Below are 26,151 nucleotides of genomic sequence, written 5' to 3' on the forward strand. Positions count from 1 at the left end.
GTCTTTTTATGGCTAAATCCATTAGATCATCTATTAAAAAATCATCTAATAATAATAAATATGTCACATCTTACATAATAGAATAAAATTAAAATAATATGGTATATAAAATTTTTCTATATAGATATATCTCGTCAGTTTTGGCACCTATTGGTTGGGTTATGCAAAACAAACAAAAACAAAAGTAAACCCCGGACCATAGATCTTAATCATCTTGGGCCCCAGATCTGATGTGCTTCTTGCATTTGAGAATTCTCGTGAATGTTTAGGCAACGTCAACGATACAGAAATTAAAAGAGTCCAAAATTGCAAGGCGCATATACCAATAATCATTTAGAAAACAATAAACCATTTATAAAAAAAAAATGCTGCCTCGGCAAATGCCCGGGCTGAGTTTAGTATCAAAATCATCTCAATTTATATCATCTCATCAATACAATTTTTATAAATTCTCACATAAAATATAATAAAATTCAATTTTTTCAAATTTCAAAACAATAATAATATTAAAAAAATATTCTAATACTATTTTATTTAACTTTTAACTTTTAACTTTCATCTAAAATCATCTCACTATCCAAACCCCACCTAAAAAAAATGTCTCTCACACAAGATGAGACTCGGAGCTGAATAACCATTTAGAAAGAAGAAACTCTTTCTTTAGGATATCTTCTCTCAACTACACCCAATCTCTCAGGAGGCCACACGATGTGGGTCACCCTTCCTTGAACTAAAGCCAGAGGAATCTGCCAATTTAAACAAGTGCAAGTTAGCAATGCATTATGAAGGTGAAGGGAGAAGGGAGAAGGATTATGTTCGCTACATGCAGATTACAACATACAATCTAAAGCAACTAGTACAAATCATGAATTAGGAATGTACAAATTATACACTGAATTCGCATGAATGGAGTTTGGTGAAAAATGAATGTTATGTGACGAATCATCACAAGGTTCCTATTTTCATATGTGAAATCTCCACCACAAATTCAGAGTAACTCCCTGAGAAAACACGGAAACTAATATCCCAGAAAGTGAATAGATTCATGCAAACTAACAAATCGGAAAGGACAACTTACCGGGCCAAAAGATCTGGAGTCCATGCTAGAAGCTGAATTATCACCCTCTACCCAGCAATGTCCTTCTGGAATCTTCAGCACATCATAGGAATTATGAGTAGTTCCGATCCAGTCACCTGGTAAGGCAATTATTCTCTTTATGTGTTTCTCCTTGTAATTACTCGGGGAGCTGAAGAAGGTTGCAATTATAACAATATCATGATTCAGCTTTGAAATGTTGGCATCAAAAGAACTCTTAAAAAGCAATAGGACTTTTCTTTTTTTTATATAAGAAGTAAGTTTCATTGATATGAATGAAAATAAGCATAGCCCATGTACACAGGGAGTATACAGAAGAAAAAAGCAATAGGACTTGAATCATCATAATTTACATTGTTGATTGTGATCACATATTGTCAATAAAAACGTGGGAAGGAAAGCAAAATATCATATAAAGATGATGTCATGCCTAATATTGGTTTGAGCCCGACGTTAGAGTCAAACAAAAGGGAATGCAAGTTAGATGGACAAGAACTATCTAGGATGCACAAAAAAGTACAATGCAACTCATCTCCACTAGTGAATAGGCTGCTTGTCAGTGATAAATCGATCCAAGTTAAAACTTTGATCTAATGCTTGAAGCATGAGGAAACAAAATATCAGAGTTCAGAAAGGCTCATGAAAACGGGAGAAGACCCAGTAGCATTTTAGCCAATATTTAAAAATAACCAATTACCTTGATTTATTGCCGAGTCCAATTAGTGAAAACAATAAAGCCTATGCCATGGCCTGGGTTTGAATGTGGTTGGAAGCAGTCAATGAACCAGGTCATGGCAATTGAACTTGGATAGTAATTTTCAGCCACACTTGGCACAAACTCAAATTTGCATGAAATATGAGCACACTTCTAGCTGAGAAGACAAACAACCAGAAACCCAAAAATTGCTTGGTCAAACTTACTCCCCAAGCCTACCCAAAAGAAAAACTCAACCTACGCACATTTTCTCCGAACGCTCCAAATGCAAGAAATTAAAGTGTACAAAACCCAAGTTCAAATAAGTAACACAAAATTTTCCAGAGAGGAATAAAGATGTCTGCTTTTTTTGGATAAGTTGAACAAAGATAAAGATGTCTGCTTTTTTTGGATAAGTAGAACAAAGATAAAGATGTCTGCTAACTGGCATTTGGGTTTGAAAGCCATTATAATATTTGGTTAGTACGACTTTAGAAAGTAAGTTTTCACAATTTCGGGGTTTAGGGTTTTAGGGTTTAGGGTTTAGGGTTGGTCATGTAAGAATGATATCATCACATTTGCAAGGGGTGAGTGTGTGATGCAATCTGTTACAGCTTCATTTCAAAGGACCCAAATCAACAGCTATATTTTGAACTAGACCAGCCAAATCCACTTTGCTTAATCCCAAGTAAATTGCAATCTCACAGGTATACCAACTCTACTCATTCCCACGATTTAATGTCTCACTCAAATCCTTCCATCTTTTGAAAATGTCCAAAAACAAGTTCAATATTGTGCACAGTGCACATGCTTCATGTGTGCTTGGATCTAGCAGAGCAAAAGAGATATTGCAGCACCAAAGGAAAATAAAAGTACCGAAAAACTACAACATCGCCATGTGAAAACTTGTACTTTTCGAGGCAAAACTTCTCCACCAAAACATAGTCATCTGCAGCCAAAACCCATGATTAGAAACTTATGCCGGGCACCTTGTCTAATCTTTCTTTTAAGAAATGTACCTGAAAAGGTGCTGGGTTGAGGATTAAATGCAGGAGACATAGAGCCACCCCGCACAGGAACGATACTTGCATATCGATCGGAAATAGTGAGGCCCACAAGCCCAAAGGTGAAGTATTTGTTTGCAACATTCCACAAAATATTTCGAGTTCCCATATCCAAGGTACCTCAGATAAATACACATCAGGTGCAAAACCGAACCATCTGTACTAATGATCAAAATTCAAATAGTTACAAAAATTCTCTATATTGGTTCTGTCACAATGATTCAAAGCCAAAAGTGCCAAAAAGAGCTATGCAAGAAACAGAGGTCTAAAAAGACATAGATTCATACTAACAGAAGCAAAGCTACGTGTCCTAGGTTTTGCCTGTCTACTCTCACATAGTGATTGGAGAATGCTGTTCCAGGAAACTAAAACAAATTCCGTGTAAACAAAATTAAAAGAATAAAAAGAAGAAAATGCACAAGAGAATTATTGGTAAACTTACCTAGAAGAGACAATTGGAGATGTATGGACAGGAGAGAGATGCTAAGGTTTTACTGTTTGTGATTGTAGAAACACCCACAAAAGGGAGTAAAACCCCAGTATTCTTCCTCGACACTAAGGAGTACATCCTACTAGGAGTAAAACCCTAGTATTCTTTCGTTTCACTACTCGGTGAAACAGAAAAAACAAAGATCTAGTTTGACTAATTCAACGTGGGCCAAATGTGAATGATATTAGCTAAATTTGAAAATGAAAAGCCATTTGGCTAAGCCAATGCCAATGCTCCTAAAAAAATCCTTGTGCAAACATCACCCAGACCAGCAAACTAAAAACTTGATAAAAAAATCCTTCTCATCTTGATATTCTTCATCATCACAGACCAACAAACACGATCTCATCAATGGGCAAAAAAATTGCAGACCAAAGAAATACCCTAACTGTTCACAAATGTTAAAGAGAAAATGAGATGAGAGAAAGGAGAAAAGGGATGGGAGAAATGGGAAAAACAAGTGAACCTTAATGCCTGGGCTTTGTTGTGTGACCTGAGCTACGTAATTGTTCCGTTATGGGTGAGCCTCTGGAGGAAGGAGATGGAGAAAGGGGATAGTTCTTCAGCCGTGGGTGAGCAGGCAAGTGAGAACGGAAGTCTGTGATTTAAACAAGGGTAAAATAGACCTTTCACAAAGGCTGATGTGGAGGGTCTGCGGGGTGTGCTTTATAAGAGCACTCTCATTGGAATAGCCAAAGCCAAACCCAAGTTTTAGCTAATATGAGATGAATTTGACTTTGGCTATTCCATTCACATCAAATTCTCACATTAGATTATCCATTTATTTATTATATAATGATCAAATAATATGAGATGAATTTTACTTTAGTTATTCCATTCACATCAAATCTCCACATTGGATTATCCATTGTTAATTTAATTTTTTTAATTATTAATTTATTTAATTTTACCATATTTTACTATTGTACCTATTATATGTTAATTAGTAATCATATTCTAATTAATTAGTAATCATATCCAGAATTTGCATGTTTGGAGCTTTACCAACACATTGCAAAGTTCACAGATTCAAGTTGCACTGGCGCCAAGCAATTGCCCAGGCTTTGTATTTCCACAAAATACATCACATAGTGGCTGCCCAGCCACATGTATTTCCAGCATATGTGGCTAGGAAGACACTAAAATCAGAATTTTAGAGTCTACCATATAACTACATTAATGTGCATTTACAACAAATAAAAGAGGAGTACCAAACAGTTATTTCCTTTCAAAAGGTGTGGATAGAGATGTAGATGTGGATGTTGATCTATTCTTCTTTTCCTTGTAAACTTCCTTTTGAAGAGTTTGAAAATAGTTTTGCTGCATTGCATTCATGCTAGCAAGATATAATTTCATGATGTCTATATCAATCCTCTTCTTCTTAAGTGCAATTCATGACATTCGATCACTCTCAGCCTTGGTGACCGCTTCTCTCCTCTCCACCATGCACACGGTTCTATCATCGGTCATGCGACTTAAGACTTTATTAAACTCAACATCTTCACCTTCTCTAGACTTCCTCTTTCTCTCCCTCTCTTTCTCGCTCTTCTTGCCTAGAGGTCTCTCACCGATGATCTCGACAAAAGGCATTGTAATATTCTTATTTTCTATGGGACACGTTAACCATCTATGATAACAATGGGGGTTTGTCAATGTAATGGCCATTCGATTCTACCAAAGGCTAACAATTTGATCAAGGCTTACTCATTCAAGAACCATATGTCATCGGCCACTGAATATATGAATCTTATGATTTTGCCTGTTTACCAAGACTAATTAGCTCGGAGGAACCAATCTAGTCTCTGAGGGACTCTCGCCCATCATTATATTTTCCATGTTGGAATGACTCAGTTTATTTAAAAAAATGTGGCAATAGTAGGGTCTGTATACTCAATATTCAACACATGGAGATGAAATTTGTTGAGTCTGCTGATAATTGTTATTATAGTTTCCTGCAATTCTTTCACCACTTATAATGCAATAGTTCTTTCATATGGGTTGGCTGGCACTATGACTACTTGTAGGACATACTTCATGTGCTCTTCACAGGGGTTGGTTCTGGAAGTCCTACTAGGGCAACAAAAAGGTGGGTGAGTTAGGTTGAGGACATACTATAAATGTCAACGTTTCTCTCCTCAAACAATGATGATCCTTGTCTATATCCTCTGATTCTCATGTTTCTTAGAGTTGGAAGTTTGACTGTTCTTTTTTGAAATAAACGAGTATCTTTTACTTTGTTGAGAGAATCAGAGTACTTACTGATACAGATTAGCTTTTCTTTTCCAGATAAGTAGTTAACTGAACAAAATTTGTTCCAAGGATATTCTAAATTGGTTTTCTTAGAATTATTAGTCAGCAAAAAGATGAGGCTAAACTGACTGTAATTATAAGAGCAAGTTACAGCTACGCGCGCTACTGAAATAAGACATAAAGTTACATTACAATGGACATAAACAAGAGTGTAAGATAATAAAACAAACACCATAAATGCTCTGCTATCATATCGAGAAATTTATCAAAGACACATAAAATTAGAATTTTCAATTCCATCTTCTTTTCAATCCAACTAACCCTAAAACAAATATTCATCTAGGATGAACTGGTTTAAGTTTATTAGAAAGCATGGACTAAATCTTATCTATTTCTGTTCCTATGTTCTTCTATGATTGATTTATTTTTCCATTCCTTTGTATCCAATAATATTTGAGTTATGACTAACAAACAAATAGAAGACGATATCCATGCACTGCTTAGTTTCACAGTCAAGCAATGAAATCTTGCTCCAAATGAAAGTGCAACAGAAATGCTGATGTTCAATTCAGTTGTTCAATGGAGTGTAACACAAATGTCCTAGTTCAGTTGTAGTAACATTTAACTCCCATAAACGAAAGCACCGTCTAACTTGGTTTCTGATGTCATATTTTAACAGCAACACAAAAGACACAGTTTACACAGAATATACATACCATAATGATGGAATAAAATAGCATCCTACTATCTTTATAAAAGATCCACTCAAGATATCGAGAATGGTAATTCTATCATCATACTGTGTCTATTTCTACTATATTTTCTCAACTGATCTTTTTTTTTTTTTTTTTTTTTGGTTAGGCATTAGCTTTTCTGGGCTTATCTAGAAAACATTTCTAAACTGGATGATGCAAGTGAATTGAATTGAATTTACTTCAGAATTAAATAACAATATATTCATATTCTATACATAGTGATTGGAGAATGCTGTTCCAGGAAACTAAAACAAATTCTGTATAAACAAAATTAAAAGAAAAAAAAAGAATAAAATGTACAAGAGAATTATTGGTAAACTTACCTAGAAGAGACAATTGGAGATGTATGGACAGGAGAGAGATGCTAGGGTTTTACTGTTTGTGATTGTAGAAACACCCACAAAAGGGAGTAAAACCCCAGTATTCTTCCTCAACACTCGAGTAAGGAGTACATCCTAATAGGTGTAAAACCCTAGTATTCTTTCGTTTCGCTACTCGGTGAAACGGAAGAAACAAAGATCTATTTTGTAAAAAAGAAGAAAGAAAATTACCATCACCATTAAAGTTTAAGCTAGCGTGAAGTTATAATCAATTGAGACAATTATTTATTAGGTCCTAAGTTTTGAGCATAGCTTTTCTTTTCTTTTTTCTTTAATTGAATTCGGTTAAAAACTCAATGCAATTCACGTCACCTATGTCTTATTTGGCACATCATCATTCCTCTTATTTAGAAAAATAAAATCATAAAAATTTCAAAAAACTTACCACTCCTTTCTTCATTGCAATTCTTTTTTTATCGGTAAACAAGATTTTATTGACCATAAGAATAGGCAAGAGCCCAAGTATATGGGACATATACAAGAGCTACTTCATCGAGAAGTAACTGTCAAAAACAAGAAAAATATATCATCTCTAATTTTCTGAAACAAGAAACAACACACTTCACCAAGCGACTGACCAATACAACACAAAACTGAAACAAGCAAGAGCTCATTGAAAATATGCTGGACACAACACATAACAAAAGGAGAGACAGGACACATTTAATACACACCAGAGATTAACAAACAAACAAAAACTGCCCACAAAAACTAAAGAAGTCGATGATACAAATTTTCTTTTATAGATTTTATGTTTATATATACAAGCAAAAGCTATGTTTATACATATTTATCTTTTTCTGGGCTGATTATATTTTAAAAGAGTTCGATTAGAAATTAGAATGAACTTCGAAAGGTGTCTTTATGCAACCACCAAATCAGATACTATTTTTTATAATATATAGGCATGGAAAGCATAGTAAAGAAATGCTTTCAACACCCAGAGACATTAGAACTTATAAAAATCATGACAGAGAACATAATGACCAAGTTTTTCCAGAACTTGTCAAAACGTAGTATCGAGAATGGTAATTCTATCATCATACTGAACTGTCTATTTCTACTATATTTTCTCAACTGATCTTTTTTTTTATTTTTTTGTCCATAACAAGTGAATCATTAGTCTTAACTTGTGCAGTGTCAATTTCTAGGAAAGAAAACCAACACTAAAAAAACAAGCAAATCAAAAAACCTGCAATGTATGGTTTGTTTGTAGTGAATTTGCAAATGTATTAAACAGAGAGTGTGGAATAAGATGTAGGAATGAGTGTAATTTATGGTTTGTTTAGGTGTTTCAAAGAAATCAGCTTCCACCCACCACCATTGTGACATTTAATCAAACACATACCTGAGTGTTAGCCATGAAATCTGTGTGAGTAATTGGTTGCGTCGGCGTCGGACTTTCTGAGCTGCGTCGGCGTCGGATTGAGATTGCAGCGGTGCAAAGAGAGGCAGCGACGAAGAGAGGGGCACAGAGGGGCGGTGCAAATGAGAAGGAAGAGAGGGGCAGCAAGGAAAATATGGCGGTGCGATTTACAGAGGGGCACTTGCTCGGCTTCTGCGTCGGCGTCGGACTGAGGCGGTGCAACGAGAGGCAGCGAGGAAGAGAGGGGCAGAGAGGGTCGGTCTCGAAGGGAAAGGGCTGAGAGGGCATACGACTCTTTGATTCTCTGTGGGTAAGCGTATTCAAATTACCGTGTATTTTCCTATCTGGCTTCAGTTGAATAGAGGGCTGATTTAGTGAGATTCTCAGCCCGACCGCTGGGAAGCGGTTCTCTGCAGTAAAAGGTTTTTTGAGAGGGAAATAAACGGGAAAAGAGAGATGTTCTAAAAGTGATAATAAAAAAAATAATTTTAAATATAATTATAAAATGTAAAAATACCGCCTAAACGTTTTAAAAAATAATAAGATTATTATTAAAAAATATTTGATTTATTTTTGTTTTAAATATACTATAGCAAAAATTAACTTTCAAATTGCTTTGCCTAATCTAATAACTCTCAAATTTTTTTTTTTTTTTTTTTTTTTTTTTTTTTTTTTTTTTTTTTTTTTTTTTTTTTTTTTACATTTGGCTAATCTATTGAGACTGTTCTTTTCTTATGAACACAATTCTTTTAATGATTTCCCCATTTGGTACGTCTCCAATTTCAAAAAAATAAAAACATTTACTTTTTATGTAAAATTATTATCGTTTGGCAGATAATAATTTTTGTATGAAATGTCTAGACTTCTACGTAAATTGATTTAATCTAAACTATATTTTTAAAAAATTAAAGAATCGGAAATGAATGAATTAAGGTTGCGTTTAAATGTTAAACTGAGTTAAGTTGAAATGATAAAATATTATTAGAATATTATTTTTTAAATATTATTATTATTTTAAAATTTAAAAAAGTTGAATTGTTTATTATATTTTGTATTGAAATTTAAAAAAAATTGTAATGATGAGTTGAGATAAATTAAAGTGAATTGAGTAACCAAACGAAACCTCATCTTAAAATAAAAGCTCTCCTTGCTATCAACCATTTTTGTCATCAACTTATCATCACTACTGTAGAGAAATTATGGGATCCATAAAATTTTAGCTTTTTTGAGATATTTATTAGACAAAATTGATGTTTCATGAGTGTCCATTTTAACAGATCCAATTGGTTTTCAGATTTTCCTGAGGATTTATATTGCAAAGATAAGGAGGGTTTTAATATTTTGCTTTATATTTAGAAAAATGATACTGTATCACCTAAATTTCCCCTTCGATTTAACCGCTCATACATTTTATTTTATTTTTTTTAATTTTTTTTAATGGTTAAAAAAATGACTATTAGTGTATTAATATTTTTATTTTTTAAAAATGTTTAAAAAATATTTAAAAGAAAGGCAAAAAAAAAAAATATACAATTTGCATTAGAAGGCATACCAAGTGGACAAACTTGAATGGCAGTGTAGCACTACCCTTAGATTTATGTTGCAAAGGCGGCTAAGCAACAAAACAGCCACTATGCTCTCAACCTTCTCTTATGCCTGACCTAAATTTGAGGCTTCCCATAAACCAAATAATAACAAATCAAAAAAAGATAAATATCACAAAACATGCTAAAATTTTATGGATCCTACTTTTATTAACCATTCTAAAAGAACAATGCCAGTTTGAGGCCCCTATAAGTTGTTTCCACCAAAGAAGCCTCTATCCAGATGTGCTGATCATCCATTCCTATTAAAATATTTCAAGTCTTGAAAGTGAAGTGGTTCATTCCCCCAAGAAGTCCATCCAGAAGTCATTTCTCTAGCAAATAGTTCTATACATCGAGTAGGCTTGAACCCTGGAAAATACTCTGGAAGCAGCCCTAAACAGAATACAATTGAATTTACTTCAGAATTAAATAACAATATATTCATATTCTCGGTAAGCAATGGAAGAGTAATGTTATATACCGCACTTTCATGACACTAACATCCCATCATGTAAACATAATGTGCCACTTTTATCACATCATCTTTTATTTTTATTTTTTAAGAAAAACTCAAAAGTTGATTGGCAATGCCAGCTCATCAGTGACATAGAAGTGCGATATGTAGAATTTTTCCTGATTTGAATATTAATAATTCATATTCAAGAAGACAAGTACCTCCAATCGGAGGCTTCCTTGAGTAAGCTCCGGGGATGCTAATAATTATCTGATTATGTTGTACAGGTTTAAATTTAGACAGGCACTCAGAATCCATGGCCTGCAAGGATCAACAGCAAAAGTGACAGACATGAATTTTTTTTAATAAGCATATAAATATATCAAAACTAAACAACCCAGACCCAAAAGGCAACACAAAGGAATGGCAGGATCAACTGCACTATGTGGGCTCACCTCCCTATGACAGTGGCCCAATAGAAGACATTCATATGGCCTATGATGAAAGAGGTCTAAATCATTAATCAACGAGCCATCTGCTTTCACCTACAAGACTCGAGCAAAGCCATAATATTGGCATAATAATTCACATATTCACTCAAGTTATATTCCCAGGGGTGGAGACAGACAAAGATCACCTTCAACCAATAAAAAGTGGCCACATGCGTAACTCCCCAGGCAGGAAATAGCTCTTTCTCAACAAAACCACGCAGTTTCTCCCTATTGGTCACCCACAAAGCCACAAGTGCTCCATCTGCATGCGTAAGTTGCTTGATAGGAAGAGACAGAAAATAACGGTTCGGCAAAGTTGGGTACCTATAATGGCAAGGAAACCACAAAATGGATATAGCGATTATGCACATTCCTTAGAACCCTGTTTAACTCAGAATTTATAAAACTTGATAGAGAAAAATAGCAGCTCTAGGCTTTGCATCTCATACCATATTAACACATACCTATAATCACTATCAACTTTTATAACTGAATCCCATCCAAGCCTCAACGTGTGAGGATTAGAAAGCCAAAAAATTTCCATCAGCCATCTATACTCCATTTTGATTGCATAGATGGATCTAACAAAAGTTAAAGATGAGAGTTTTTTCTCCACTTAGATCTGTTGATCAAACAATTCCTTGCATTCTCATAGTTTTCCCTTCAAAATAATGCAATTGGCAATGCTAAGTATCTCTACATAAATTATCTCTATGCTACGTTAAGAGAAGTGCTGTTTTTGAAGAGTCTTAATCCAATGAGTGCATTTACAGGATACTCATAGATGAATTTCCAGAAACTTGCCGATTTTGTAAAGCTAGGGAGCATGTATACAAGCTCAAAGATCTGAAATACCTTGATTTCTGACGGGCACTTCCATTTTCCCATGGTGGATCGACCACTATAAGATTGAAGCCACAACAAGACTCAGCTGCATAAAAGATTAAACATCCTCTAAAATTTAGTAAGTATAATTGGCAAGACTTTACTGATTTAATTACCAAAAGACTGATAAAATCTATTGGAAAGACCAAACTTAGATTATAATGTATAGTGATAAGATGCTAATAACTAAGCTAAACAGGTGGTAATGGTAGCTAAGAGGTCCAAAAGGACACGATAACATGCTGAGGATGTTCCCACCAACCAACAAATTCCACACATGACTTTCAACTCAAGTAACCATTGAACTTTTGCAATTTATCAATTGGGCAAAAAGAATAGAATTAGAAAAATAGGAAGACGTGTTTCCAGAACAAAGAAGATACGGGTTGAGAAGGGGAAGTTAGCAGGAGAGATAAATAGATGGCAATACAAACAATTATCTTGGAGCTGTTAGCCACAGTTCTAAGCCGCTTACACGTTTAAAACATACTTGACAAAATAATTAACTACTTATCGCAATCATTACCAGGAATCAGGCTGTGAATCTGCTCGAGATCAGACTTCCACATGACAGAAAACAAAACATATAAAGACATGTAAGACACTTGAAATGAATCTAAGCACTTAGCAACTAGTAGGAAAGAAACTAAGAGCAAGTTTGCTCGTTGAAACAACACTATATTCATTGTAAGTGAAGATGAGAAACTGTTTAAAGTGCATCTTTGGCTGAAAATGAAAAAGAATTTCATGAAACTAGGTGAAAAAAGGTCAACACTACAAAAGAGATACTTTTTCATCTTTCCTCAGGGAATAAAAGCTGCAAATGCAAACATAGACATTCCAAAGGCCAACAGAACATAAAATAATTTAGGGAGTATTCCATGTGATAAAAAAAAGAGTAATAAGTTAAAATACCATGTAGAAGCAACTCTTTCGAGGTATTACAAATCGACTGCTCAGAAATTCTGCCTCCACATCATGACCCGTCTCATTCAGAACTAAGTTATTAAAGAGAGGGTGCACTTTTTGTTCACTATATTGCATTATCATTGACCCTGAAAATTAAGAATAGAGCATGAGTTGGCAGAGATTCGGTAAAGAGCTTCACGAGTGCAACGGAGCAGAAGATTAAAAATCTAGCCTGTCAATTTCAAAGAGAGGCAGTGCCATAAATTTATGGCCCTTAAGCACTAATGTTCTAGTTCACATTCTTCGTAACAAAACCACAACTTAACAAAATAAAGGCAATTGAATAAATTCTAATAGTTACGCCTACCAGTTAATACCTATCTGGAAGTTACATAACCAGAAATGGGCTATCTTATAATCAACTGTAAAAAAATTTGTACCCTAATCACTTATCGCTCTTATTATTAGATTGCTAAGAAAATCAAGACAAATAAAAAGAAATATATATCTTATTGTCCTGTTTTCTATTATACAGAAGCAAAATCTATATTAGAGAGGAGGAAATGGAGTTAAGTACAAATAATACAACATTTCATGATTAAGAAACCACCTTTGTCAACATTCAGCTTCTCATACTGATGGAAATCAAGAATAATCTCATAGAAAGGAGCATGCCAGTCCTGTCCCAGTTTAACAAAAGATTGTTGTGGAACACTGGGCGATACCAAGTCCCCACATTCTTGCAAAGACTCGGAATCACTCCGCATATTGCTCATTAGCTCCAAAAGAGCGGTAGCTCTCAGCAAGCATTTGTGTGCCTTCAGTAAGAAAGGCCTTGCTTCCTGCAACCACATGCACAGCCAAAGTCACAACCCACAATCACCACCACAACCCTCTAGAAGCACTAACCTACTACTACTTCATCAACTACTCAAGCATGTGTATCTATACGTATACAAAATACGGCATACAATTTCGCATCTTCAACATGCTCATGGTCTCCAAACTCAAAAAGCTAGTCTCAACTAAATCACTATTCATAAAAAAAAAAACTAAACCACATTCATAATAGCAATTGCAATAAAATTTCCCTACTAACACTTCCACCAGAACCAAACAACAAGAGTCAATACTTACCTGGTGTCGTTGTTCGGCAGCCTTTTCTCTATCATTGAGAGAGTGTGGTTTCTTCCCCTTCCGCTTTCGCTTTCTAGAACTAGAAGATGAAACCCGAGATTCTTGAGCCAAGGGCTTGGATTCAAAGAAACGAGGATAGTATGCAGAAGGGGAAACCTGGAAGTGGGTGTAGGAGCAGTTCATGACACGAACCGGGTCAATGAAAACTGCGTTTGAGTTTTCGAACTGGTAGATACCAGAATTCAAAAACGGAGAAAGCCCGTCACCCATTTTCGGGTGCTCCATTGATTCGCTGGTCTCTATAAACAGGTAGAATTTTCTTCTGTCTGATAAAAAACAGAACAATATAAGATATATATTTCCTTTTATTTGTCTCAACTTTCTTAGCAATCTAATGATAAGAGGGATAAATGATTAGGGTACAAATTTTTTTACAGTCAATTATAAGATGCCCATTTCTGGTTATGTAACTTACAGATAGGTGTTATCTGATAGGCATAACTATTATAACTTATTCAATTGCCTTTATTTTTTTAAGTTGTGGTTTTGTTACGAAGAATGTGAACTAGCACATTAGTGCTTAAAGGCCATAAATTTATGGCACTGCCTCTGTTTGAAATTTACTCCTATAAGGTGGGGTTAACATAAAAACACAAACCTTTCATATAGTTACTGCAGAACAGGGCAGGCCTTGGGAGGACTTCAACTTAGACTTTCCTTCACTTTCTATTTTATTTTCAAAGGTTTTCTTTCTTTGTAAAAAAATTTTCTTTCTTTTATTTTGAAAAGTTTATAGAATCTTTCATAACTTGGATTTTGCTTTGATACCACCCTGTAACGCCCATCCTTGTGATGAGACTTTTAGAAATAGTTTTAGAAAATAAGACGGGAATTACTAAACTTTTTAAAATTTTCCATTTCCTCCCTAGGATATAAAAGATTCCATAATTAAAAGATAAACATGCTTTGTAAATTTAAATAAGAGTTTATAGCAGAATTCTTTAAATTAAAATAGTCATTTTACAAAACATGATTTTGTACATTTATTAAAACTTGCCTAGGTTTCTGTCACATTTTCCTTGGGCAATGTCCGTCCTAATGCTTCGTCCTCATTTCGTTCTTAGGTGGGGCACGCATAAAAACAAAATGAGTCGAATACTCAGTAAGCATTACTTCATACTGTAAAAATATACTAACATAGATTTTCATTCATGTATTTATCATTCCTCTACATATTTTATATTAAACATTTCTTTACTTTGAAAATATTACAAGGTGGATTTTCATTACTCAAAAACATTTCTCACCTTGTACATTCTTTCCTAAAGCAACTAAATCATTTCATACATTCAATTAATTGTTATCACTTTCCTTTAGCCAGTACACACTATTACGCCCCGTGTGTTGGGCTTAGCAGTCTTTTGGACCCTATTCCACTCATGGCCGCGGGTTGGGAATCCCTCAACCAAGAGAGTAGCACTGGGTGCACTACCAGTACTACTTACCCGGCATTGCAATATGCCCTCATTTAGTACCATAATTCATTCAGACATGGTTGTTACGTAACTTCATACATTAAAACATCAATTCATTTCTTGTCCTTTCATTCATTCCTTCCAGTACTTTTCTTTTCATTCTTTTCATTAATCAGTCCGTTTCATTTTATAAAACAATATCATTTCATAACATAAAGCATAAAACCTCATCATTTCATTTCATGGAACATAAATACAATAAGTATTATATATAAAATCTATTTCACATGCATACAACTATTTTTGGGATGCATAAAAAGGGGGCTTCCAAAGAAGGTCATTACATACATATACTTTAAAACATTAATACCTTAGCATACTTTCGCAAAACATCATTTCATTTCATAGAAAACATTTATGTTTCTTTCATTGCATAAAAAGAAACAATTTTCTTATAAAAGCATTTCATTTCATTTGCATAAAGAGAAACAATTCATTTTCATTTTCATAACATTTAGAAAACTCTAGAAGAGTATGATTATGAACATAATACTTACCTGGACTTCATGCCATTTTCATTTCATGCAGTCCATTCATGTGCATGTCAGATGAGAACCTACATGCATTCATAACTTTACATCATTTCCTTTTCATTTACATTTTTTTTTTACAAGTATTTCCTTTGGCAACCTACATGCATTCATAACTTTTTTTTTATAAGTAAACAAGTATTATTAATTAAAAATGGGCACCAACTGCCAGTTACAGAAATTATGCCCTATCTACATAGGCGCATTAGAGGCTAAAAAATCATGAAGATTCATGCCATTGAAGTCCACAGCAATTACCCAAGTACAAAGAGTCCTAAAAAAGAAAATTTTAAGCTCTGCCATAGATCTCTCTGTCTTCAAATGTCCGCTCATTGCGCTCCTGCCACAAGCATCACATGATACAAATCGGAATCATTTTCCAAACCGCTTTGATCTGTTGTACCCCTCGAATGGAGATCCAGCACGCCAACATCTCCACCACAAATTCTGGCATCACCCAGGCTAGATCCATTCTTTGAAATACCTCATGCCAAAGAGACCTAGCAACCTCACAATGTAAAAGTAGATGATTCACAGACTCTCCCCCACGTTTACACATGCAACACCAATCTTGTAGATTTGTATAGTCTATTGTATTCATGGCGTCCGAATATTCAGCATGAAGATGGTTTGTGGTGGACTCCTGCAGGGAGAGAGGTTGTATAGTTTGTTGTATACAACAGACTATACAACAGACTTTACATCATTTCCTTTTCATTTACATTTTTTTTTACAAATATTTCCTTTTCATGTACATAAGAACATTAAACTTAGAACTTGCATAATAAAACTACTCTTAACTCTTAGTGTCTTTCCTTCCACGTGATCTAATCCTTGAATTCATTCTTTACAATTTCCTTCACTTAGACTAGTCATCGTCCAAGTAATCACCATCAACTATTTACTTGCATACTTCTTCATGGCCTTCTAATTGTACAAACTTACACCTCTAGGTATTCATAATATCCATTTCATTTCACTTATACAAGCCACCATTCAGTCCTTGAACTATAATCATTTTCATAAATCCTAAGCCTAAACTATGAACTTAAAAGCCTAACTTCATTTCTAACTAATAAAGTGAGCTCTCATGCTTTACTTTAACCTCCAAACCAACACTCAACAAGCCTTACAAATTAGTCTCACTTCATCATTAGATCCAAACTACAAATACAATATCATTCCTCATACAATACCCTTCCTCCATACATACACAACCCAATCCAACATCAACTCAAGTTCTCTTTCACTTCCTCACATACAAACATATAACACAATCCAAAACAAGTGTACATATACAATCCACCAAACATACACATGTACCATAACCCCTCTATCACCTAAGATCAACATACAATCCATTTAAGTATCCACTTGTTCTTACAAACTCCATCCATACATAATACATTCAAAGTACACAAATTTGTCTAACACATTTAACTAATCAATTTACACAAGTACCCTACCCTTTTTATCACCTAAGATCAACATACAATTCATTTAAAGCATTCATTTGGTTTTACAAGATTCATCCTTACACAATACGTTCAGAGTACACAAATCTGTCCATACTAGAATCATCAACATATATACAGGATTTCCAAGCTTCACTAGTCAATTCAATACATGACATACTTCAATACTTGGCACCAATTCACAGCATTCCACTTCAAACTTCCATACACATAATCTAATTTATAAAGTTACTAACATGCTTTGTTGCTCAACAATACACTAGGATTATTAGTGGCCTACAAAGTACAAGTTGGGACTACCCAAGTTGACCACGGGATTAAAGAAAAGGAAAGACTTAAGAGCTGACTTACTATAACTATAAAAAAAAAAAAAAGGAGCTGACTTACTGAGCAAAATCCCCAAAAACAAAATTAGGAAAGAGGAATCATATTCTCATTTGAACAGCCCCAAACTTAAGCGATTATCCTTGATTCATGTCTCCATCTTAATCAACTTCTTTCACATAAACAGCCACTTGACCTCAAGACCAATATAATCATATACCAAGTCCACATAACAAAATCTGGAAACTAACAGAGGTGTTGAGGGAAGCTGGAAGAGAAAAGCTCACAGCAAAGGACGATGGTACCTCAACAGCACCACCAGCCTCGGTCGTATAGGGAGGCACTCCAACAACCCAGTCGTGAAGGTGTCAGAGGGAGAGGTAGCTCTGATGTATTGGCCTGCCCGAGAGTTGTAGGTCTGCAAAAGTCATGTAGTGGTGTTGTTTCTGTATATGCTCAGAGTATGGTGGAAGATGGCAGGACGATGTCGGTCTGACTAAGGAAAAGGAATAGTCTGTTTTGTATGAGATGAAGAGACAAACGAATGGGAGGTTTTTTTCAAGGAAGGCCAATGGGCTTCAGCGGAAAGTAAATGGACTTCAGTAGAATTCTAAAGGGAAGGAAATAATGGGTCTGGGCCTAGGCGTCGGGACCCAGCCCATGGCCCAACAAGGCCCTAACCCACATGCAGGCCCCGTGTGGAGGAGACGGAAGGGGAGTGATGCAGCAGGCCCATTGGCGCACGGGGATCAGCCACCATCGCCGACGACGAGCCAAGGGTCTTTCTAGAAGGTGGTGGAGCCACCGACGGGCGTTTCTTTGCCGCCAGCGAGCACCCAAGGTGTTTTCTCAGGATAGAAGGGTGCGTCTAGCACCAGTATCGTCCCGCTTGTCGCCGAGGTGCCGGGACCAGTACAAACAGGGTCGACGGAGGCAACTGGTGCCTCAACTGTTGCTACCTCGCCGTTAATAGTGCCAGTGGCAATTTCTATAGACAAGGGGGTGGCGAGCTTCAATGAGGCCATGGGTGAAGTGACTATCGCAAGGGGGTATCCACAGACTGAGTTGCCTGAGGCTTTTGCCTCTTTGATTGGTAGTCTTGTGTCAGACAACTTACCATCCCAAGGGGGTATCCATAGATTGAATCGACAAAGGCTTCAACCTCTTTTATGGGTATTCTTGCATCAGAAAATTTATCGGATAGTGGAGGAGAGGGCCATCAGGGTAGCTACATGGAGATGGGCAACAATCTTGGTCTGATCCTGGCACCCAGTCATGGCCCAAATTTCTCTGCCAACCCGAGAATGGAGGAGGTAGCTGGAGGGGTGTTGTATGACTCGAACCTGCAATTGATACCCTATGATGGAGTGTGCAATGACAGGGGAACTGATGAACCAACCCCACTATGCACAATATCTCACAGTCTAAACTTAGAGAGGTGTATATCAGAGTGGGTGTTTAAGAAAGTTGAGGAGTTACAAACTATTCTTGGGATTTCTTGTGTTGCCTTCGAAGAGCAGTTTAGAGCCCTCCTTATAGCTATTGAAGATACTCGTTTGAAGTCAGCCACAAAGAGAGATAGTGAACTCAAAAAGCTCAAATGTACCATTAATTATGCAGCAAATGGGAGGAGTGGTGGAAAGGATAGATTGCAAGGGAGGGGTGCTCTTTTTGTTAATGAAACCTAAGATCCTTTCTTGGAATGTGTGGGGGCTTAATGAACGCAACAAGCGCCTTCGCATAAAATATTTGTTGCGGTCGTAGAAGGTTGATGTTTTGTGTTTCCAAGAAACCAAGTTGCATGTTATTGATAGAAAAATCATTCGTCATTTGTGGGGGTGCCCTTTTATGGGCTGGTCTTATTTGGCTTCTAGGGGAGCTTCAGGTGGCGTTCTTCTGATGTGGGACGAGAGTGGTGGAGGCAGTTGATGTATTGGAAATTTCTCGATCACTAGCTTATTTAAAAATGTTGAAGATGGGTGGGAGTGGGCTTTTGTAGGCACCTAAGGGCCAAACATGGATGGAGATAGGAGAAGACTTTGGGAGGAGTTGGCGGGCCTATACTATTTATGGGATGTGCTGTGGCGCATGGATGGGGATTTCAATATTACCCACTTTCCCAGTGAGCGATCGGGTCGCTATCGGAACTCCTCAGCCATGGAGGAGTTCTCTGAGTTCATATTTGATTTGAACCTCATGGACCTTCCCCTTGTTGGGGGTGAGTTCACATGGTCAAATAGCCGGGGTTGGTCCAGATTAGACAGATTTCTTGTCTCCCCTTCGTGGGAGGCTCACTTTCCGGAGTTTGGTAAAAAATGATTACCCCGAGTATGCTCAAACCATTTTCCTATCTTGTTAGATTGTGAAGGTGTTCATGGGAGATGCCAGTATTTCAAGTTTGAAAATATGTGACTAACAGCTAAGGGTTTCTCAGAGAAGGTCCATTCTTGGTGATCTTCTTATCAGTTCACAGGTACTCCCAGTTTCATTCTTGCAGGTAAGCTAAAGGCTCTGAAGCAAGACCTAAAAAAGTGGAACTTGGAAGTCTTTGGCAGCATTGATGACCAGAAGACTACCCTCATGGAGGAGCTACAGGAGTTAGAAGGGAGGGAAGTATCAGGAGATACCTCGGAGGAAGCATTATTGAGGAAGAGTTCAGTTGTGACAGAACTGGAAAGGGTGTTGTTGAAGGAGGAGACCTCGTGGCGCCAAAAATCCAGGGCACTTTGGTTAAGGGAAGGTGATAAATGTACAAATTTTTTCCACAAAATGGCTAATTCACATAGGCGTAGCAATGTTATTGAGACGCTCCACTCAAGTGCTCTCCCCCCCCCCCCCCCCCCCCCCCCCCCCCCCCCCCCCCCCCCCCCCCCCCCCCCCCCCGGCGAGAAATAGAAGACCATATTGTACCTTATTATGAGAACCTCCTCATGGAATTGGCTTGCTGGAGGCCAAAGCTTGATGGTTTGTTGTTTGAGTCTATTGACCCGCGGAGTGCGAGTTGGTTGGAAAGACCTTTTGATGAAACTAAAATTCATAAGGTCATTTGCGGCATGGCGAAGGATAAAGCACCGGGTCGGATGGCTTTTCAATGGGATTCTTTCAAAATTGTTGGGATATTGTGAAATGTGATGTTATGCAGGTTTTCTTTGAATTCCACTCTTTCAAGAAATTTGAGAAATGTCTCAATGCGACGTTCATTGCCCTCATACCAAAGAAACAGGGGGCTACAGCAGTTGAGGATTTCCACCCCATAAGTCTTGTGAGTGGTGTGTACAAGATCATTTCGAAAGTTCTCGCAAATAAACTAAGCCAGCCTAAAAATGCATTTGTTTGGGGAAGACAAATTCTTGATTCGGTCCTTATTGCCAATAAGTGCTTGGATCATAGGCTACGAGAGGGAGTTCCGGGTATTCTATGCAAGCTTGACATGAAAAAGGCTTATGACCATGTGAATTGGGATTTTCTTTTATATTTGCTTGGGAGGTGTGGCTTTGGTGATAGGTGGACTTCATTGATTCGACATTGTATCTTTACTGCTCGATTCTCGGTATCAATTAATGGCACCTCTACTGGTTTTTTTAACAGTTCTTGTGGTTTGAGGCAAGGGGACCCATTGTCTCCTCTACTTTTTGTTATCGTCATGGAGGCACGTGGTCGGATGGTGAAGGCTGCTATGGGTGGTGGTTTGTTATCTGGATTTTCGGTGGGTAAGGGTACTAATGGCTTTATCTTAATCTCACATCTCCTATTTGCAGATAATACTCTCCTTTTTTGTGAAGCGGACCACGGCCAGATTCAAAACTTATGAGCACTTTTGTTATGCTTTGAAGCCGTTTCGGGGCTTAAAGTAAACCTTGGTAAGTCCGAGATGGTTGCAGTGGATGTGGTGCCTGGTCTCAATAGCCTAGTGAGCCTATTGGATTGTAAAGTGTCATCCTTGTCTATTAAATATTTGGGCCTACCCTTGGGAGAAACCTTTAAGGCTAGTGAGATTTGGGATAGGGTTGTGGAGAAAGAAGAGAAAAGGTTGGCTAGTTGGAAACGGTTATATTTATCGTAAGAGGGTCGACTCACCTTAATTAAGAGCACGTTATCTAACCTCCACACCTATTTTTCATCTCTATTTCCTTTGCCTGCAGGGGTGGCAAATAGGATTGAGAAATTATTTCAGGCATTTTGGTAGGGGGAATGGGGGAGGAACCGAAAAGCCATCTTGTTAAGTGGAAGAAAGTTTGTTCCCCAATTTCGAATGGTGGCTTAGGAGTGTGCAACTTGAAGATTTTCAATAAAGCTTTTATTGGAGAAATGGTTATGAAGGTACCACGTGGAGGGGGATTCACTGTGGAAGGAAATCATAGATGCTAGACACAGAAGTACTTGGGGGGGTTGGTGCTCCAACGAAGTGAGGAGGAGTATGGCGTGGGCTTATGGAAATTTATTAGGAGGGGATGGCAGAGTTTAGAAAACCGCACCCATTTTGTGGCTGGACAGGGCACCAGAACAAGTTTTGGCAAGATATTTGGTGTGGAGATTGCGCTCTTGATAGGGCGTTTCCAGATCTCTTTCGTTTTGCAACTAACAGGGATGCCTCCGTGAAGGATCTGAGGGTCGGTCTCTTCTCATGGTTCCCACCAGTGGAATGTCCTATTTAATAGGGATATTCATGATTGGGAACTGCACACTGTTTCAGAATTTTTTAGGTTGATATACTCCACGGGAAACAATACGGCACAGGGGGATAGGATGCAATGAAGGTCCAAATGCAGCAGGAAGTTTACAGTCCGGGATTATGACAAAATTTTGGTATCACAACGTAATGTTCCATTCCCTTGGAAGAATATTTGGAGATCTCGTGTGCCTTCTAAAGTAGCTTTCTTCGTTTGAACTGCTGCTTTTGAGAAGATTTTGACCACAGACAACTTGAGAAAGAGGGGATTCATTGTGATAGATTGGTACTACTTGTGTAAAAAAAAGGAGAATCTGTGGATCACTTATTATTGCATTATGAGGTAACAAGGGTATTGCGGGATGAGATCTTCATAAGAGTTGACGTCGCTTGGGTAATGCCTCTAAGGGTGGTTGATTTACTGGCTGGTTGGACGGAGATTCAAGGCTGTCATCAAGTGGCAACAGTTTGGAAGATGATTCCACTGTGTTATGTGGTGAATTTGGGTGAAACGGAATGAGCGTTGCTTTGAAGATAGGGAGCGCACGATGGCGGAGCTTCAGAATTTTTTTATACACACTATTGCTTTGGTTTTCTGCTATTGTACTTAATGGGAACAATGCTCATGATTTTTTGTCCTTAATTTATCATTCCTAGAATGTATTTAGGTGTTCTTTTGTATACTTCCTGTGTACACGGGTTATGCCTATTTCATTCGTATCAATGAAATTTACCTCTTACTTATCAAAAAACAAAACATACGACAAACCAACACAATCACAAAGCTTTACAAGCTCCATTCATAACTTCATAAGATCCCAACCTTCACAGATACTTTACTCAATCAATAAGCCTCTTAGAAATACATACATATTTCCAAATTACCATCCAACACAAGCACACATACTCCATAACAAGTTCCTAATCAATACATCACTTCCTCATAGTTTATCACAACCAACATATTTAATACACCAGAGTGTCCTTATACAATTTTTATGCTACTTAATAGCATTCATAAATCTCCAAAATGTTACCATCTTGCAACTATACATCATATATCTCACACAACATAAAATGCAAGAAAACCAGTTTGAACACAATCTGTCCAGCCACTTGAACCAACATACAATTGGTCTTTCCAGCTTCATACACACACCAAAAATAATCCTAATCAACATATCACTTCAACATGTAGTATCAATTTACATTATTCCACTCCACCCTTCCATATACACAACTCAATTTATAAAACATGCTAGCATACTTGCTGCCCATGTACATTAATCCAACACAATTACAATTCACAAAGATTTATAAGCTTCATTCATGGCTCCAAACAATCCTAACCTTCACAATTACTATGTTCAATCAATAAGCTTCTTAACAATACATACAACACACATACTCAATCCAAGTTCCAATTAAACTCCACATAGAACAAACCAACACAACCCCATACTTCACAATCTCCATGCTTCACTAACAACTCCATTTCAATCCCAACCACACCTCACTTCTTCTCAGTCTATCACAACCAAAACCAAACATCAATCAACCAAAACCAAGCATAAATATGCAATTACAACTAGTTTTAAATACTTAAACACCACTTATAAGCATTACATGGAAACAATCTCAATTGAAGCTAAAATCTGTCCATACGGTTTCTACATCAACACAAACACTACTGCAATGGTTTATAAACTCCACCGATGGCTCCATACAACCCCAATAAAATATATGTAATTTTCCTCTGCCCACGCATTAAAATACAACACCAACTCGACTACATAAACATAGTAATCCATGAGATAACGGAATAAATATTGTACCGGATTAAGGGCTGAGGCAGGCGTGCACTAGTGTTTCACGGCTGCGAAGAGAGGGAAACGTGCAGCTTGGCAGTGGCTCGAGGTGTTGCTGAGGTGGTGCTTCACGGTTTCTGCCGTCATTCTTGTGGTACACGGCTGGAAGAGGTGTGGCGGCCTCCCTTGGCCATGTAGGACGGAAAGAAGCACTTACCGACGGCAGAGGAGCTCGACGACGGCCTGGTGGCACACAGCGGCGCAGAGATGGCTACCGAGAGAGAGAGAGAGAGAGAGAGAGAGAACAGAGGGAGTGAGATGCGGAGGGGGGAAAAGGCTGTCGGAGGGAGAGATGGAGAGAGAGAAGCTGAGATGGGGAGGGAGGAACTCACGGTGGTGGCCGCTGGGCACGGAGGAGCTAGGAGCTTCTCCGGCGGCGTTAAAGAGAGCTCATCCACGGTACTGTCGCTCGGATTTCGTTCTCGGCGCCTGATGCTACAGTTCACGGCGGCTGAGACGTGGGCTGTGCTGCGGCGGAGGAGAACGGAAGTCGAGAGAGAGAGAGGCGGAGAGAGAGAGAGAGAGAGGCGGAGGAGAGGACTTACCGGTGGCTCGCGGAGGTTGAACTACGGCGGCTGTTTCCCACGGTGGCTGAGCTGGGCTTTTCGTGTGGTGGCTTGCAGCGGTTCACGGGGAAGGGGGAGAAGCCGAGAGAGTGTGTTTTTGTTTGGAACGAGGAGAGAAAGAGACAGATCAGAGCATTGGCAATATTACCAATTCCAAATTTTAACTGTTTTGCCCAAAATTTTTAAAGATACCTGGCTTGCTTTTAATATTAAAATTCAAAATTTTGAAAATTTTAAAAATCTTTTATCTTATAATTATAATTTTTTAAAATTTTATATAAAATAAAATAAATAATTTAATTTTTAAAAATTTTAAAATAAAAATAAATTAAAAAATATATTCTAACAATATTTTATTCAATTTTTTAACTTTAATCTTAACTCATCTTATTTCATCTCATCTATGAAAACAAATGAGACCAATTTATAGTCATTTTAAAGTTAAAATATTAATATAATATTATATATTTTAATAATATTTAAAAAAAATTAATATTTTAAGAGATTAATCTAATTTTGACTAGCCATCCTAAAGTCAAAATAGTAATATAATATTATATATTTTAATAATATTTAAAAAAATTCTTATATTGTAAATACACTTGTATTGATATTAACATTTAATATTTTGTAAATAAACTTGCATTTAATATTTAATATTTTGTATTAATATTAAGATTTAATAATAAAAGAGAGATGTAGTTGGATAGAAAAATCATAAAATATTAATTTGGTCCTTCTAGAGTGACTCTCCAAATATAACTAAGGACTCTAAATTACTGTAGCTCAAAGTTTCACAAATATCCTTTTAGCTAGAGCAATGCAGGAGTTTTAACTCAAAAAAGCTAAAATTTGGATTTAAACTCGGCAATGGCTAGTGCTCTCAGGAAAGAGGGAGAGAGTGGAACCGACAATGAGAGGGAAAGAGAATGGGGGATTATGGTTTTGTAAAAACTCAATCCTACTCGTTCTTAACTTTGATTCGAGGGTAAAAATTAGGGCAGGTTTGGAGCCTTAAATGAGATATAAAATTTTCATATGATCTCATTTCATTTCATCACATCTTATTCTTAGAATACTCCACTATTATTCATTATTTTATTATTACTTTTTATTATTTTTCACTATTATTCACTACTATTTAATATTCTATCATTATTTTTTATTACATTTTTTAGTATAATTTATAGACTATCTGAGATCACCTCACTACCCAAACACAACCTAAATATAGAGAAAATGAAAATAAATTAAATAAAAGAAGTAAAAAAATGAAAATAAAATAGAATGTGACTATATTTAAAATTTAACTTTATTTTATTGATTTAAAAATAATATTTTTCATCATAAAATAAAATGATGAATTCTAATAAATATATTTTAGGAGAAATAAAATCATTTAAATAAGTAGAATTTTAACATAAAATCAAATGATGATGATAAAAAATCTTGTGATACAGAATTAGAAGATAATGAAAAATCAGTTCATGTATGTTATTACTTAAATAAAGATAATTGTATATGTAACAAAATTATTAATGTTCTTTTAAAATATCAAGATATTATCTTAGAATTAATAGGCAAGATTAGTGATCCACAAAAAATAAAAGATTATTTGATAAAATCA

General features: G+C 36.6%; 2 protein-coding genes and 1 long non-coding RNA gene across 11 annotated transcripts; 1 reads left to right on the forward strand and 2 right to left on the reverse strand.

Annotated features, from left to right (window-relative positions):
• Positions 1-356: 356 nt before the first annotated feature.
• LOC121264030 (mitochondrial inner membrane protease subunit 2) lies at positions 357-3,225 on the reverse strand. The gene is made up of 5 exons (XM_041167064.1): positions 2,810-3,225; positions 2,667-2,739; positions 1,079-1,247; positions 579-746; positions 357-386 (listed from the first exon to the last, which is right to left on the reverse strand). The coding sequence occupies exons 1-4, from the start codon at positions 2,961-2,963 to the stop codon at positions 639-641; spliced, it is 504 nt and encodes a 167-aa protein (XP_041022998.1). The 5' UTR covers positions 2,964-3,225; the 3' UTR covers positions 357-386; positions 579-638.
• A 6,426-nt stretch (positions 3,226-9,651) lies between these two features.
• Positions 9,652-24,684, reverse strand: LOC121264032 (methyltransferase-like protein 2). Of its 9 annotated transcripts, XM_041167070.1 has the most exons (15): positions 24,504-24,684; positions 24,291-24,393; positions 24,116-24,169; positions 23,926-24,083; positions 15,590-15,648; positions 14,615-14,676; positions 13,558-13,879; positions 13,031-13,262; positions 12,427-12,566; positions 12,038-12,071; positions 11,482-11,557; positions 10,773-10,950; positions 10,591-10,680; positions 10,357-10,456; positions 9,652-10,074 (listed from the first exon to the last, which is right to left on the reverse strand). In XM_041167070.1, the coding sequence occupies exons 7-15, from the start codon at positions 13,840-13,842 to the stop codon at positions 9,932-9,934; spliced, it is 1,278 nt and encodes a 425-aa protein (XP_041023004.1). In that variant the 5' UTR covers positions 13,843-13,879; positions 14,615-14,676; positions 15,590-15,648; positions 23,926-24,083; positions 24,116-24,169; positions 24,291-24,393; positions 24,504-24,684; the 3' UTR covers positions 9,652-9,931. The 9 variants fall into 9 exon arrangements, with proteins under 9 accessions (XP_041023004.1, XP_041023001.1, XP_041023002.1 ...); XM_041167067.1 differs by lacking the exon at positions 14,615-14,676 and having other exon boundaries at positions 23,926-24,060; XM_041167068.1 differs by lacking the exon at positions 14,615-14,676 and having other exon boundaries at positions 23,926-24,079.
• LOC121264034 lies at positions 19,359-20,256 on the forward strand. Its single transcript, XR_005940443.1, has 2 exons — positions 19,359-19,666; positions 19,751-20,256. It is a non-coding gene; the product is annotated as an uncharacterized LOC121264034 (long non-coding RNA).
• Positions 24,685-26,151: the final 1,467 nt, after the last annotated feature.

The sequence above is a fragment of the Juglans microcarpa x Juglans regia genome, chromosome 5D (assembly GCF_004785595.1).
Source record: "Juglans microcarpa x Juglans regia isolate MS1-56 chromosome 5D, Jm3101_v1.0, whole genome shotgun sequence".
Taxonomy (NCBI): Eukaryota; Viridiplantae; Streptophyta; class Magnoliopsida; order Fagales; family Juglandaceae; genus Juglans; species Juglans microcarpa x Juglans regia.